Source organism: Podarcis bocagei, assembly GCF_964188305.1.
Source record: "Podarcis bocagei genome assembly, chromosome: 11".
Lineage (NCBI taxonomy): Eukaryota > Metazoa > Chordata > Lepidosauria > Squamata > Lacertidae > Podarcis > Podarcis bocagei.
In genome coordinates this window covers 48961848-48979369 of record NC_138136.1, presented here as the reverse complement: position 1 = coordinate 48979369, position 17522 = coordinate 48961848, and the positions used below count along the sequence as shown (strand labels likewise).

At 42.4% G+C, this 17522-nt stretch overlaps 1 protein-coding gene across 1 annotated transcript; it reads right to left on the bottom strand.

The window, feature by feature from the left end:
• Positions 1-2364: 2364 nt before the first annotated feature.
• On the bottom strand, positions 2365-15302 carry AMACR (alpha-methylacyl-CoA racemase). The gene is made up of 5 exons (XM_081213109.1): positions 14228-15302; positions 12774-12917; positions 11091-11251; positions 8105-8291; positions 2365-3876 (listed from the first exon to the last, which is right to left on the bottom strand). The coding sequence occupies exons 1-5, from the start codon at positions 14475-14477 to the stop codon at positions 3467-3469; spliced, it is 1152 nt and encodes a 383-aa protein (XP_081069235.1). The 5' UTR covers positions 14478-15302; the 3' UTR covers positions 2365-3466.
• Between the last annotated feature and the right edge of the window lie 2220 nt (positions 15303-17522).

Here is a 17522-nt window from a genome sequence, read left to right as displayed (position 1 = left end):
TTATCCAGCTTTGTGATTCCACTTTTGTGCTGATGAGACTCTAAAAATTTCATTAATTACTACTGTTTTAGCATTTACCAATTCTTAAGGAATAAGAATAAGCTAACTGCTAAACAAAGCACAGAAGTAATATGAATTCTGGCTAGAGGGCTGACTCACCACTTAAGTAAGATGGGCAGACCAAAGATCAAGACAAAGACGTCTTGGATATGGAATGTCTGAGATCACATCCCATCTCTACCAAGCACTTATTGTGGGCTTTAACCAAGCCACCATCATGCAACTTGGAAGTATAAAGCAGAAGAGTGGCTTGCTTTGCAGAGTAATGCTAGGCACTCCGCAGAGCAAAACTGCAGTCCTACTGCTCAGAAGTATGAACTCTGGCTTAAAGGTAAAGTAAAGGGACCCCTGACCATTAGGTCCAGTCGTGACCGACTCTGGGGTTGCGGCGCTCATCTCGCTTTATTGGCCGAGGGAGCCAGCTTCCAGGTCATGTGGCCAGCATGACTAACCCGCTTCTGGCGAACCAGAGCAGCGCACAGAAACGCCGTTTACCTTCCCGCTGGAGCAGTACCTATTTATCTACTTGCACTTTGACGTGCTTTCGAACTGCTAGGTTGGCAGGAGCAGGGACCGAGCAACGGGAGCTCACCCCGTCGTGGGGATTCGAACCGCCGACCTTCTGATTGGCAAATCCTAGGCTCTGTGGTTAAACCCACAGCGCCACCTGTGTCCCTGAACTCAGGCTTACTCCACAGTAAATAGGTAGAGAAACAGACTTCCAATGTGCTACACTACGGAGTAATGTAATAGTCATTGAAGGTGACAGGAGAGCATGTGACTTTTTGGTAATTGCCAGAAAGGCAGTGTGAAAAGCAGTTTGCAAGTGGGTGTTAAGGTTTGGGGTCCCCTACCTTTGCTTGCTGCATTCCATCTAAGCCCATAGATTTTTATATAAACAGTCATTAAACGGCATCATAAGCCTCCGCCATAATGATACCACAGTATCAGCAAACAGTATCAAAGAGTTTTTCCAAGGCACTCCCCTCCCCCTCATTTTCTATGGGAGATATCTAACATTACTCAGTGTGGAGCAACTGAAGCCGAATGACTTAAGTAACTCCAAATGCAGTGGTGCCTCACAAGACAAAATTAATTCATTCCGTGAATTTTTTCGTCTAGCAAATTTTTCGTCTTGCGAAGCACGGTTTCCCATAGGAATGCATTGAAAATCAATTAATGCGTTCCTATGGTCAAAAAAAGTCCAAACAAAGCCAAATTTGGTACAACAAGAGTTTATTAAGTGCTCTTTAAAGTCACACATACTGTAAAGAGCATTTCAAAATTCAAACCCAGATTTTTTTTAAAAAAACAGCAGAGTGGCCCAATGGTCACAGAAAATCATAAAAATGCAGGAAAAAAAACCACAAGCTTCCAGATTCTTGCAAACCCCTCCCCAACTGTTCCCCCAGCCACCCAGCACACAGAAATTCAAATCCAGAATTTTTTAAAAAAACAGCAGAGTAGCCCAATGGTCACAGAAAATCATAAAATGCAGAAAAAAACACAAGCTTCCAGATTCTTGCAAACCCCTCCCCAACTGTTCCCCCAGCCACCCAGCACACAGAAATTCAAATCCAGAATTTTTTTTAAAAAACAGCAGAGTGTCCCAATGGTCACAGAAAATCATAAAAATGCAGAAAAAAACCCACAAGCTTCCAGATTCTTGCAAACCCCTCCCCAACTGTTCCCCCAGCCACCCAGCACACAGAAATTCAAATCCAGAATTTTTTTAAAAAAACAGCAGAGTGGCCCAATGGTCACAGAAAATCATAAAAATGCAGAAAACACACACACAAGCTTCCAGATTCTTGCAAACCCCTTCCCAACACCAAGTCCTTGAATTCCAAACACCCCAACCCAAAATCCAACCCCCCCCCCAAAAAAAAAAGTTTTAAAAGCTTAACTTACCAAATGGCTGCAAAAGAAGTTTTGGAAAAGCTTCAAAAATCACCAAAGTCTTTAAAAACCTCAAAAAAGGCTACTATGTACACTGCGTTCTATGAGTTGCTCCTCGAAGTCAAGTCGCAACTGTATTAACGGTGTTAAGAAAAAGGAAACAAACTTGCAAGACGTTTTCGTCTTGCGAAGCAAGCCCATAGGGAAATTCGTCTTGCGAAGCAGCTCAAAAACGGAAAACCCTTTCGTCTAGCGAGTATTCCGTCTTGCGAGGCATTCGTCTTGCGGGGCACCACTGTATGACTTACCTGGGATATCACCCTTGGAATTCTTCTGAATTAATGGTCAAGCTTTAGATGCAAGCATTTCATATTCTGAAATAATAATAAAATCCAGTTTCCTTGCTGGGGATTAATTTTACATTTTTATTTGTAAGAAAAGGCATTTGCACATGTTATGAAAAACACTTGTCTTTAGATAATTACAGTATATTAAAAAGAGACGAAAGGATTGCAACATCCTGATAGTTAACTTACAGAACATTCAATTAATTTTGATATGCTTGTTTTGACATTCAACCACAACAAAATGACTCAGCAAACTGCAAACGCAAAATCAAAGAGGTAAAACCAGATTAGCATAACTCCAATCCTTCACTTGCATCATTAATTAAAATAATAAAATTACTTAACCACATTACAATTCAATTATATTCTTATAGCAAATGCTAACATAAAGGAAGCTACTTTTTGTGTGCTCCATTTGTCATTCTTTGTAAGCATAAAATCTCGAGGAGGTAAAAACTGATGAATGCCCACATCCCTTAAACACCCAAGGCTCTCTTGTACGGAGAGAATAATGTCCTCTTTTTCCTCTACTCCACAGGCACATCGTTTTGAAAATAACAGTACCTGCTTTCTGGAATTAGCTTAGAAAGCAATGGAGATTTTTAATCCTTGCATTGTGAGTAAAAACCTTTAAGGCATTTCTGAAAATACTTTCAGGGTGTAATTTTTAAGGAAGCACAGTTCTGTTTTTGTTTTTTAAAAAAGAAGTCTATTTATTCTTTACACAGCTGGAAAATCTGCCTCGACTTGGCATTAATAATTTCTTCATGCGATCAATACACAGACCCACATAACCCCCCCCCCCCCACTTTGCAGGACACTGGGACAAGCAGATCCTTTATTTGCAATAGTGTCATTCTCAGTGCCAGCACTGCATGATGATCCACATGGATCAGTGTACATCTTTTCTGGCTAGTGCTTCATTTCTCACAGCTTAAATGTATGGCTCTCAAGGGGCATTGGCAGGAAGGGAGGAAACGAGCTTCTTCCAAGCCTAGCTAGCTGCACGATACTGTGAATTTCACTATCGTTCAAAGCATCCTCTTGAAAAGAAAATGAAAAGGATAATTTGAAACACGTCTCCCTGCTAAGATTACTGCACAAATTGGGATAAAAATATAACCTGCCAGTGTGTGGGACTCTTTTGATTTGTGAAGTTACTATAAGTTGGATTTTGGCTTATTGAATTCAATTACTTGAAGAGAATGGAGCTGTGAAATTTCTTCCTTAGAAAAGCCATAGTCCAGGAGGATATCTTCAGTGTGCTCTCCTATAAACGGATCCCTTTTGGAAGAAGGAGTAGCTGGGGTCCGAGAAAGAAGTGGAGCCGGTCGAGGACTTATCTCCTCCTGGTCATTTTTAAGAAAAGAGCCACGTTCTTTGTTGTGCGGATGTGAGGCAGCAGCATCAAAAGCCAAGACTGGTGTCACACAAGCATCCACGTCATCGAAGATTTCACACCATTCTGCTTGGGTCTTCTTTGAAAATAAATCTGCAAACATGTTCTTCATTGCAGGCCAGTCAGAGAAACTCATCTGACCAGGAAGATTAGAATCATCTAGCCCCAGACCTGAAGAGATAAATATAAAATAAAATGGGCCAATTTAATTCCCAGAGATTTGCCAAAAGTTGCATTTATTACTAACAACCAGGAACAGTATAAAGGCCAAAGGTTAAAGAGATGGCTACAGGATACATCTAAAACAGGTTATAGCTACACACCTCACGTTTACAGTTAAACACGCATATCCCCAGGGTTGTGCCAATGCACAAACTTACTTAAGCAACCATTATCTTGACAGTGTGTCTCGAACCAGAGAAGGAACACCAGGTTGTTTCAGCCACACAGTCTACCTGAACGTCTTGGTTCATCCACATATCACTGTGTTCCTCTGGGAAACTGCAGATACTATCCACCAGAAATGAGCTCTGTTATTTCAAAAGTGTAACCGTGCGAGTCTATAGCAGCAGAAACAGAGAGCCTTGTGGCATCTTAGAAATGAATTCATTAATTGTGTCATGAATGCTTGTAGGCCAAATTCAATGAATGCTTGTAGGCCAAATTCAATGTTATTAGCTTCTAATATAGTAGATAAATCTGACTCTGGCCGATGAATGCTTATGCCACAAGAATTCTGATACTGTCTGTGTGATCACTTATTTAGAGATGTAGCTGCTTTTCTGCACACAGAATGTCCTAGGTTCATTACTCAGCAACTCCAGTAAAAAGGATCAGGTAGAAAAAGATTGGGAAGACCTGCCCTAGAGAGTAGAGAGCTGCTACCAGAATGAACAGGCAAGACAGAATAGGCTAAGCTAGATGGGCCATTGATTTGACTCAGCAGAAAGCAACTTATTCTATTCTACACATACTACTATGTCCAAGGATAAAAGGCAAAGCAAGAGTCCCTAACTTGGCAGTGTTTGTTGACTTTCTTTTAACCTTCGTACTCCAATTCAACCCTTGGAACATGTTAACAAATCAATTTAGGGACTCAGTTATACGGCTGCAAATAAAACACTTAAAATGTGTTGTAAAGTGCAATATACATATGTGACATTAGATGGTGACAGCGAGCTATGCAAAATTCAATGTATTTTTTAAAAAAATTATTAAAAAGCATTTTCACAGCTGTTTTTATATGTGTGTAGATTTCACCTAGGAGTTCTTTATCTCAAACATAACTAGTTGGAAGAGTACAGGAAATGTTTTACAGTAGCTGTATCAAATCAGCAGCAGTATTTTTTTTAAATATCCCCAAGAAGAGAATTCATTAGGATTCTATTCTGAATTTTCCCTTACTGAAATGAGAACACAACATCAATAGCTAAAAGATATATATGACCGAGAGAGAACTATAGCAGCAAGAGAAGAGGGTTAGAGGAAGCAGGCAGTTATTGAGCTTCAAATTTTGGCTTTTGCCTCTGTGCAAATTTCAAGCATGCCCTATTGGTTCTCATTTTTCAGGCTTGGTGTTGCAACAATCCATATGGTTAATAGAAGGGTATGCTATAGGTTTTGCGCAGCAGTCCTCCAACAGCAAGTATGGGGTCTCTGGAAGGAAAAGGAACCAACTCTATAATAAAACTTCAGGGTACATTTCCATACCAATCAATTTTACTGCTTTACTGAACAGAAAACAAGCCGTTAACAGGAAATGATATCCATGGATATATATTATAGCCCAGGAAATTACTGAAACCCAAGGCGCAATTTTTTTATATGTGGATATTAAAGTTGAGAGCTTTAATGTTCTTAATTCATTTTATTAGCTTTGAATAGGATAACATGCCCTACATGAAGCTATATAAATACGATTATTCAATTATTCCATTATGCAGTTATTGACTATGTAATCTTCAGCAGCTATTGTTTTATTGTTGCTGGCGCCATGATTGCATTGTTATGTTACTATGCTTTTATACTGATTTGATACCACATTGGAAATCTTTTTTCAATGGAAAGGCGAGACATAACTTTTTAAGTAAGTAATTTAAAAATTAGTGATTATGTCTCTTCCCACCCTTGCCTTCAACTTGTAGACAACAGCAACTTCATATTTTTTGTAACGATTTCAACACTTCAGTGCAATCCAAAAATATTACAAAGGAAAATATTGTGTTATACCAAGTCTCATGGCTTCAGATTAAAACAATTATTGGAAAAGTTTGTCCTATGCCTACTATACTGAGTAATATACCCAGTTACTAAAAGGAACAGCAGCCTCATTCAAGACTAAAAATACAAAACAGTTCCATGATAAAAGGAATGATGAATGAAAGTTGAGTGTCAAAGGGACAAGACAAATGAGATGGGGTCACCAAGCATTCCAATTTAGCATTAGACTTGGGAGAGAGAGGAAATGGGGCACCAGATGCTGGAATACTGATGTAAACTATCAGTTTTCGTTATGAAAGCAAACATCCTGGAGTAATGCTAGCCCCAGATCAAAACGTGTATTTTAGTAAGACTCAATGCCAATTTGTGACAGATGGAACTCGCATTAGATCTGCATTGTTTCCTTTTAAGAGCATTTTTCATCTGTATGGTATGGTGCGCTGGATATTAATATCTGTAATAGAAATCCTCAAACTAAGTCACTATGCCAACAAAGGTTCGTATAGTTAAAGCCATGGTTTTCCCAGTAGTGATGTATGGAAGTGAGAGCTGGACCATAAAGAAGGCTGATCACCGAAGAATTGATGCTTTTGAATTATGGTGCTGGAGGAGACTCTTGAGAGTCCCATGGACTGCAAGAAGATCAAATGCATCCATTCTGAAGGAAATCAGCCCTGAGTGCTCACTGGAAGGACAGATCGTGAAGCTGAGGCTCCAATACTTTGGCCACCTCATGAGAAGAGAAGACTCCCTGGAAAAGACCCTGATGTTGGGAAAGATGGAGGGCACAAGGAGAAGGGGACGACAGAGGATGAGATGGTTGAACAGTGTTCTCGAAGCTACCAGCATGAGTCTGACCAAACTGCGGGAGGCAGTGGAAGACAGGAGTGCCTGGCGTGCTCTGGTCCATGGGGTCACGAAGAGTCGGGCATGACTAAACGACTAAACAGCAACAGCAAGTCACTATGACTGCCTACTTTAGTAGAAATCCAGTATTGTTTCCTTCCCCTTGCCCGCTTCATTTGCTTCCTGGAACACTCTCCTGATTCAGAAGCAGAGGAGTGTGCATGCAGATGAACTCATTTCAGTTCGGCGTATTGGGCTTCTCCCAGTCCATATTCTCTGCTCAGCTGCCAATCCTTGTAAACTCACAAAAAAAGCTTAGACCTTTATTTTTTTATTTATTCAGGATTTTCTTGTTTTACAGAAGTGTAGTGCCTCGTATTTCCCCCCCCCCCATGTAACATTTTTACAAATCCGTTTCATTTGTTGAGGCATTAGGGGGAGAAGAAAAGAAAAAAGAAAAAAGAAAGGGGGGTGGAGAGAGGGAAGATGGATAGGGGTGGGGTCGGGTGGCGGTGTTTCTATTATGTTTAATGTATGTAGAGTTTGGTGTCAGCGTTTCTTGTGTTGTTCACTTGTGTTCCTTTGGTGGTGAGAGAGGTTGGGGTTGGCCTAGGGTGTGTAAGGGTTGTACCCATTAGCAAATATTCTCTGTGCGCACAGTGTAGCAAATGACTTGTCACTTTGCTCTGTCAGCAAATCTGGTTTTGCAGGACGGTTGAACATTTGCTGAGCTGATGCAACAAATAGGTTAATCACTGATGAAATAAAGCTAGATAAAGCTCTCACCTGAAAAACTAGAAACTTAACCAAAGTAGTTCAACAGATTAAAAAAAACATTCTAGGGCTTGAAGCTGAACTAACAGCGCTGCAATAAATTCACTAGGCGGCCTTTGGAAAATCTTAAGTCTTTCAAGCTCCAAGTAGTTCCATTAGAACAAGGAACAATGGAACTTGCCCTCCCTCTCCTATCACCTCACCCACCCCAAAATCTGTGCTGGATTTCCCTCCAACTCTCCGGAGCAGATTTGGGGAGGGTGTGGAGGGAAAGATATGATGCACAAACACAGGGAGAGGAGATGGAGACAAAGATATGATGCACAAACAGAAATCCTTGTGCGAACAGAGCTACTTCATTGGCTATAACGCTTGGTTCTTCCATCTGTAAAATGGGAATATTTGTTGTACAGACAATGGAGATAAATCTTCAAATTACTTTGCATCTTTAAGTGCTAAAATACTACTACTAATTTTTGCATATTTGCTCAAAACAGATGGTACCCCAAAACTTCCTCCCTCCCTCCTTTAAAAACACACCTCTTGTAGATTAACTTACCACTGATGAACTGCTTATAGAACTGTGGCTCAAGAGCACCAACAGCCATGAATTTCCCATCTTTAGTCTTATAGGTTTCATAAAAAGGGGCACCACTGTCCAGGAGGTTCTCCCCACGAGATCTGTTCCAAAGGCCAATGCTCTGTGATTTCCACAGAAAAGAGCTCAGGTACGCTGTGCCTTCTACCTTAAAGACAAACATTTTTTTTAAAAAAATATTTTAACGTTTTGTGGGGAAAAAATATTAGTAAGAGTGAAAATAATTTTCTCCTAGGTATTCTGACTGAGGTAATAACACCCTAAGCTGACAAAAAAACCAAACCCCACCTCTTATTGGTTTTTACATTGCTGCCCACTGTTTGGTAATATTAATTCTAGTTTCACTAGATAGTCCAAAAATATGTTTCCTACTTTGGATGTCACTAACTCCTTGGCCTTGGCAAATGCTTCAATGCAGGGATGGGGTGAGGAACCTGTGGTCCTCTGAGTGTGCTTGGCCTACAACTCCCATCATTCCTGACTGTTGGCCATGGTGGCTAGGGGTGGTGGGAATTTGAGTCCAGCAACACAGGCAAAGTCACAGGTTTCCCAACCCTGTAGTTTATAACTGCAGAAAGCAGAGTCTCTCCCCCGCCCCTGCCCCTGGGCCTATTTTTATTAACTTACCAATTTTACATTTTAAAATAAACACTCGATGGCCCTTGTGGTCTCTTCCAACTCTATGATTCTATGATTCTATGAAAGCAGAGTCTTGTTCTTGGAGCTTTGCTGAGCACAGATCTGGGACAGCCCCTTGCACTACAGTTCCCAGATGCCCAATAACCAGCTGCCTGGTGCTTGGGAAGCACTGCACAAGGAACTTCGACAAGAGGGCAGTTCCATTCATCTATCAGATTTGGTTTAATGATTTGGTCCACTAACCCAAAAAGGTTCCATAGCCCTGATTTAAGGCATTATTTGAGGGGTTTTTTCCAGATTACCCTTGACTGGTTTTTTATTGTTTAACAATTTGCTCGTTTTAACATTATATCGTTTTGCAATGCTAGCAGTACATTTATTGTTTTTATCTTTCAGCTGATTTGGTCCAGTTTTGATATTTAGAAATAAAGAAAATAAAATCAGCCCAAGTTTATGTTACAGACACAAAGTGATGTCTTATTTCCTTCAGAGCAGAATGCCTGTGAATATTCTGTGCTACCTGTTTCATTCTCCCAGTTCTTAGAATGCCTTGGATGTTCTACAATCTACAGCATCAACTGGAACCAGAAGCTTTATCATCACTACCCAAACTTCCCTAGTGTGGGTTCAGGCTGGACAGCCAATAAGATTCAGACTCAGTTGTCAGTCAAACAGGACATCTATTAAAAGATCGCAATGTGTTCCAACTTATGGAGAATGGTTGAGGAAGTTGGGTATGTTTAAAGAGGAGACTGAGAGGAGATATGACAGGCAACTTCAAAAATCTAAAGGGCTGTCACATGGAAGAGGAAGCAAGCTTGTTTTCTATTGCTCTGGAACAGAGCTTTCCAAACTTTTCATGTTGGTAACACACTTTTTAGACATACAGCATTTTGTGACACAGTAATTCAGTTTTACTAGCAAACCAGAGGTTAAACTAACCCCTTTCCAGCCTCGGGAGGAGCACAGGGAGTGTTTGCACTAATGTTGGGAAAGATGGAGGGCACAAGGAGAAGGGGATGACAGAGGACAGGATGGTTGGGCAGTGTTGTCGAAGCTACCAGCATGAGTTTGACCAAACTGCGGGAGGCAGTGGAAGACAGAAGTGCCTGGCGTGCTCTGGTCCATGGGGTCACGAAGAGTCGGACACGACTAAACGACAACAACAGTCATACTTCTACTTACATATCCCTCTGGATACGGAATCTTCAACTTATGGCCACGGCAAACCCAGAAGTGTATACTTCCGGGTTTCGTCGTGTGCGCAAGGGCAGAAGCGCTCAATCACGCTACGCGTGTGGACAGAAGCACGCCTCTATTTACGTAATTTCTGGGGTGCGGACAGACCCCCGGAACGAATAAAGTTTATATCCGGAGGGTCCACTGCAGTTCCAATTTTAAAAATCTGTTTTGGATAATTATTGACCAACTCTGTTCATGGATGAACATGCCTGCCATTCCTCTCATTACTTCATTTCCTCCTCTACCTGGAAAACATCTGCATGAATTATAGGGCTGAACCCCATATATCCAGCCATAGCTATATAATGTGATGTGTTTATTTATTATTTAATGTAAAACATTTCAAGGCTGCTGTTCTGGGTAATTCTTGTCTAAAGCTGCATACAGCAATAAACCAAAAGAAAATAAAGATCAACAATACAAATAACATAAAATCCAAACTCCTCAGGATCACATATCTAATGGCAGGTCAGAATGCTTAGAAACAGAAATGTTTGTAGCTGCCAAAATATAGGCAATATGATAATGTGTTAAAGCAGATACGAACATCAGCACCAGGGATTATTCACTATTTCTACAGTTGTGGAAGCTTCCATACCCTTTGCCCTATTGAGAAATTAGCAAACAAAGATTAATGTTGAGCAAGTGCCAGAAAGAGCATTTCAGATGGAATTAGAACTGCTAGCTTCTATCCACAGCACACTATTGTAGTTATGTTACCTACAGAAGTACCTGTAATGAAAGCACAAGCAGAGACCCAGCTGTTGAATAAATATGAATTAATCTAAAATAATTTGATGCAACGATAAATCAAGAGAAGAGATAACCAAGTAATTAGCTGGATTTAACAAAGGAAATCCCCATATCTAGTTGATCTGGGTCTGCTTATCTCACCCAGAGAATCTGACGGCTGTGTTCAAAGGGGGTGCAAGTCATACACACAACAGAGTAATAAGAACTGGATCAAAAAAGGGTTTTGTGGACTGATGTGTTGTCTTAAACTACATACAGTTCCACATGCCCTATCTTTAACAGTCTGTAACTTGTTTTCTTTTCTTTAACTTACCATACTTGCATCAATGACTTGCCCTTTGCCAGATTTTGTACGTTCATAGAGTGCCATGATGATGCCCATTGCACACATCACACCGCCACCAGCAAAATCAGCCAGAAGATTGATAGGAGCATAAGGATTTTCATCTTTTCTGCCAAGTTTTGACAAAACACCTATATACAATAATAGATATACACAAAGTAATAATGAAATTAATTTCCCCAGTTATGAAAGCCATATGAATGTCTTCTAAACACAGATATGTATAGTCATCAGTTTTCTAACAATCTCCAATTATGTTCTTAAGCTGTTGAATGCATTGTACTGGGGTGGAGACTTTGCAAAGAGACATATGGGGAAAATGCTTGCCAGGTCTTCAAGATGGTTTTTAGCAACAAACACCTGTATAAGCCTTTCATTGAAAAGACGTGGGAATTATAACTAAGTCCCTTGCATTGAAAGACCCACTGAGGAATTCCTAATATAGAAACGTTTTCTCTGAATAATAAATAACTATGGTTTGCTTTCTAATCAATAAGTTTCAAGTATTTTTCAGTAAATAATATTATTTCCATGACAGCACTATTACTATATTTCACATAATTTACTGAAATATACCATTGCTATTCAGCAGTGCAATCCAATGAAAGTTTACTTGGGAATAAGTCCCCCTGTGTTCAATAGGATATATTCCCAGGTAAGTGTGGGTTGGAGCCCAAACCATCTTCAGGTCAGGAAGAGTTAACAACCATTTCATTCATTTATTAATTTAGGTAATTTATATACCACTTATTATTTCAAAGAAATATCTAAGTATCACATTATAAAAGTATCACAAGTAAACATGCACAGAAATTACTGTGAATCTCAAAACAGTTGGACTCTGCAGCATAGTCTATAGGTATGCTCTTCCCAGCAAAACAAAAGTAAAACACCCTAGAAGAAGAAGAAGAAGAGTTTGGATTTGATATCCCGCCTTTCACTCCCTTTAAGGAGTCTCAAAGCGGCTAACATTCTCCTTTCCCTTCCTCCCCCACAACAAACACTGTGAGGTGAGTGAGGCTAAGAGACTTCAAAGAAGTGTGGCTGGTCCAAGGTCACCCAGCAGCTGCATGTGGAGGAGCGGAGACGCGAACCCGGTTCCCCAGATTACGAGACTACCACTCTTAACCACTACACCACACTGGCCCTAAAGGCTGATGTTGAACTGTAGCCTTGGTTTACTATCCAAATAAAAATAAATGATTGACCAAATGCAAAAAAATGAACATTAATGAATTACAGCCAAGCACGTCTGCATAATAATAATTTTATTTGTACCCCAACCACCCATTTGTACCCTAGGTAAAGGTAAAGGGACCATTAGGTCCAGTCGTGACCGACTCTGGGGTTGCGGTGCTCATCTCTCTTTATTGGCCGAGGGAGCTGGTGTACAGCTTCCGGGTCATGTGGCCAGCATGACTAAGCCGCTTCTGGCGAACCAGAGCAGCGCACGGAAACGCCGTTTACCTTCCCTTATTTACTTGCACTTTGACGTGCTTTCGGTTGGCAGGAGCAGGGACCGAGCAATAAAATTTGTACCCTACAGCCTCCTAATTAATGCTAATTATATTAACCACAAATCTCTTTCAAGTTAATTATTATTTAATATAAGGTTGCTGTTTTTTAAAAAAGAGATTAAGGCACACAATGTACCTGACACAGCCAGGTAGTTGATATCATGACCTGCCAACTTGGCATATTTTCCCAACTGTCCAAATCCCGTCAGCCTAGCATAGATGAGTTTGGGATTGTCCTGGAGGACGATATCTGGGCCAAGACCAAGTTTTTCCATGACACCTGAACAAGAAGATAAAATAAGTCAACTCTACTTAAAAAATAAGCAGATCAACACATGTGAATGTATAAATAGTATTATACAGAGTTATACACATATTGAATATGAAGGCAGAATTGTTACATGACAATTTTTGAGTAGCCTGTTCCATTTTCTTATTTCTCTTTAATGGAATATTCTGTATGGCTATTTTTGTTTTCAAAGTTTTGGGAAAATGGGAATTTTTGGGAATGGTGCCTCCTCCCCACCAGGGTAGAAGAGGTGAGTCTACATCAGGAACAAGTGGGGAATAAATTTCTACATTGGGATCCACTGCCCCTTGGATCCTGCCCCCTGAGGTAGTCACCTCACCCTGCTTTATGGGTGGGCCAGTTCTGCTCTACTCTTGTGTGCAACCCAAGTGTCAGTGCAGATAAAAATGCAGTATTTAATTAACACCTGAAACACAAACACAGAAGATTCACCTCTGTGAATGGGGGGTGGGAGGAAGGAAAATGCACCATGACATTTTCCATTTGTGAAAGTAGTTGCTTGTGATTGTTCAAATGTGTCTGTGCTAAGTATTACACTGCTCCTGTGAGCAAAACCACACACATCCTGCAGCTGAATCTCAAATTCAAACTGTGGGCGCAGTTAATAAAATTAACTTGAGCAGCTACTTTTTTAAAAATTGCACTTTCTTTTTTCGTGGGTTTAATTTTTTTTTAAAAAAACTTCCACGTATTAAACTGCAAGCATATACAAAAATGCCCACCTCGCACTTTACACAGCTATTTATTCTGTCTGCTTGCTGTTGTTTTTTATCTACGAGCCATATCGATAAACATCTGCATTTGGGGGGGGGGGCGTATGAAATTTTTCCTCGGGAAGGCAGAGAAGCGTCGCCACACAAACTGAAGGCGGGGATGCGTGTGAGGGGTGGGGGGGAAGAGGCAAAGGGCAACAACTATTTGCGAATAGCTGTCAGGGCAAAAATACCTCCGCTTGCCCTTTTCCCCCCTACGACAAGCAAAGAGTAACTTCGGTCCCGCCAGAAGGTCGCTGGACTACAACTCCCACAATCCTTGAGCGTCGGCCAAGCTTAGCTGGGGCGGCTGGGAGATGGAGTCCAACCCGCGCCCACCCAGTTTTTGGGGTGCACCCTCTTGAGGCTGCCTCATCCCTACCAACACTTCACGTCCTACTAGGAAGCGGCAACTGCCTCCCACCCCACAGCCTTCGCCCTACTGTGAGGGGAGACACCAACCCCCTCCCGTCCCCGCCCCCCAACATTTCCCCGCTGGCCCTTCGCGACCCACAAGCGGTTCGGCACCTGGTCTGAAGGGCTCGATGAGCACGTCCGCCTTCTGGCAGAGCCGCCTCAGCGTCTCGGCGCCCCGGGGCTGCTTCAGGTCGAGCGCCAGGGAGCGCTTGCCGCGGCCCTGCACGTCCGACGACACGGCCGCGCGGGGAGAGCGGTCCACCCGCACCACCTCCGCCCCGAAGTCGGCCAGGATGAGGCCGCAGAGAGGCGCCGGCGCCAGGCCCGCCATTTCCAGCACCCTCACTCCGCGCAGCGCCATGGCCGAGAGAAAAGGAGGCAGGCAGCCTCTCCCTCAGCTCAGGCCCCAGACGAGTCCGATTTGGCGCCTCCTCCTCCTCGCCCTCCGGAGGGCTGAGCTCCCGGCGGCGGTTCCGAAGGTTAATCAGGCCGGTGCCTGCAGCAAGCCGAGGAAACGATCCTGTGCGGCGGCCTTGCCAGGGAGCAAGCCCCGTTCATCCCAGTGGGGCTTCCTGTCAGAGTAAACGTGCTTTTAGTGGTGCCCAGTCCAAGTCACTAAAGAAGTGAGCGTGATTGAAAGGCATTACCAAGCTGCGGCCCTGGGTGTACCCTGAAGAGGAAAGCCCCATGGAGTAAAGCGAGGCCTTCTTATTGCTACATATTTATTTATATAGTCCCACCTTTTCTCCTCAATCAAGGTGGCTTTCATAGAAAAACAAGAACAGCTAAAAATGTAAGGTGGGGAAACATCACTAAAAAACGATTAAGCATAGATAGAAGTATACAGTACATAACATCTGTTAAGACCATATGAAGAATTGCAATAAAAACTGCATGGTGGCAGCCCTTTCAGTAGAAGCCAGTTCCCTGAAGCCTGTTGGAACAAGGAAGTCTTCCCTTGCCAGAGGAAGGACAGCAAGGAAGGAGCCAGTCTAGCTTCTCTAGGGAGGGAGCTTCTCCAGAATCTGGGAGCAGCCACCGAGAAGGCCCTGTCCCATGTCCTCCACCCAGCGCACACAGGGCCAAGCTGTGAGGGTGCAATCCTAAATAAAGCTTACTAGGGAATAAGGTAAGCTTCACTGAGCTCTGTGGGACTTGCTTCCGAGGAAGCATGCACTGGACTGGACTGGAATCATAGAATCATAGAGTTGGAAGAGACCACAAGGGCCATCGAGTCCAACCCCCTGCCAAGCAGGAAACACCATCAGAGCACTCCTGACATATGGTTGTCAAGCCTCTGCTTAAAGACCTCCAAAGTAGGAGACTCCACCACACTCCTTGGCAGCAAATTCCACTGTCGAACAGCTCTTACTGTCAGGAAGTTCTTCCTAATGTTTAGGTGGAATCTTCTTTCTTGTAGTTTGGATCCATTGCTCTGTGTCCGCTTCTCTGGAGCAGCAGAAAACAACCTTTCTCCCTCCTCTATGTGACATCCTTTTATATATTTGAACATGGCTATCATATCACCCCTTAACCTCCTCCAGGCTAAACATGCCCAGCTCCCTCAGCTGTTCCTCATAAGGCATCGTTTCCAGGCCTTTGACCATTTTGGTTGCCCTCCTCTGGACACGTTCCAGTTTGTCAGTGTCCTTCATGAATTGTGGTGCCCAGAACTGGACACAGTACTCCAGGTGAGGTCTGACCAGAGCAGAATACAGTGGCACTATTACTTCCCTTGATCTAGATGCTATACTCCTATTGATGCAGCCCAGAATTGCATTGGCTTTTTAGCTGCCGCGTCACACTGTTGGCTCATGTCAAGTTTGTGGTCAACCAAGACTCCTAGATCCTTTTCACATGTACTGCTCTCAAGCCAGGTGTCCCCCATCTTGTATTTGTGCCTCACATTTTTTTTGCCCAAGTGCAATACTTTACATTTCTCCCTGTTAAAGTTCATCTTGTTTGTTTTGGCCCAGTTCTCTAATCTGTCAAGGTCGTTTTGAAGTGTGATCCTGTCCTCTGGGGTGTTAGCCACCCCTCCCAGTTTGGTGTCATCTGCAAATTTGATCAGGATGCCCTTGAGTCCATCATCCAAGTTGTTGATAAAGATGTTGAATAAGACCGAGCCCAAGACAGAACCTTGTGGCACCCCACTAGTCACTCTTCTCCAGGATGAAGAGGAACCATTGATGAGCACCCTTTGGGTTCGGTCAGTCAGCCAGTTACAAATCCACTAAGTGGTAGCATAGTCAAGACCGCATTTTACCAGCTTCTTTACAAGAATATCATGGGGCACCTTGTCAAATGCCTTGCTGAAATCAAGGTAGGCTACATCCACTGCGTTCCCTTCATCTACCAGGCTTGTAATTCTGTCAAAAAACGAGATCAGGTTAGTCTGACATAACTTATTTTTCAGAAATCCATGCTGACTATTGGTGATCACAGCATTCCTTTCTAGGTGCTCACAGACTGTTTGCTTAATGATCTGCTCCAGAATCTTCCCTGGTATTGATGTCAGACTGAAATTAATGAGGGTACAGATGTGCATCTGCTAATTTATATGCATAGATGCAAATTTAGAAATAGAATCGTAGAGTTGGAAGGGTCCATGCCAGTCCAAATCCCTGCTATGCAGGATTTTTTTGCCCACAGTGGGGCTCAAGCCCATGACCCTGAGATTAAGAGTCTCATGTTCTACCGACTGAGCTATCCCAGCTGGATGAAGTGGTGTTCCTTGGAAATGTTATTACAGGCAACTCCCTGTTTACTGGGGTGTGTGGGTACATTCCAGACCTCAGTGAAATGTGTGGAAATGGGGAACACCCTTGTGGCTTGCAAGTCAAAGCCCAAAGCAGCTGTCCTTGTGAGTCAGAGAGGCAATGGGGCTTTGTTGAGGTTGCTCAGCCTCCCCGCCTAACAGATGACTACTAGATCTCTTCATCCAATGGCCCATTGGGCCCAATCAATTGTTCCATGATATTTTGAAGTATTGGCAGCCTTATAGTACAGTATGTTTGCTGAAGAATGTTTTCAGCGGCAAAGCTGCCTTTTATGTTTCTAGACAATGAATAATCAAAGGAAGAGACCAGAGTATTTGCATTTCTGGTTCTTCATTAGATTGCTATTTTATTTGGAGGTGCTCTCCTGCAGATGGCAGATAAGCATATAATTTATTTGAAGCAGGCGTAATTGTGTTAGATTTTTTCCCTTCCTTTCCCCTAATCTTCCTTGACATTCAAAATGTTGTTCAAATTATTTTGAAAAACAGGCTGTGATAACAGGGAATAAATTCTGCAAGGTAGCTTAAGCAAAATTACCGGCTTTGTCTTGGAAGCATTTCATGTGAAATAAACACAAAAAACCTGGTTTCTATAGAAGCTCACACTACTACAACAAAAGATACACC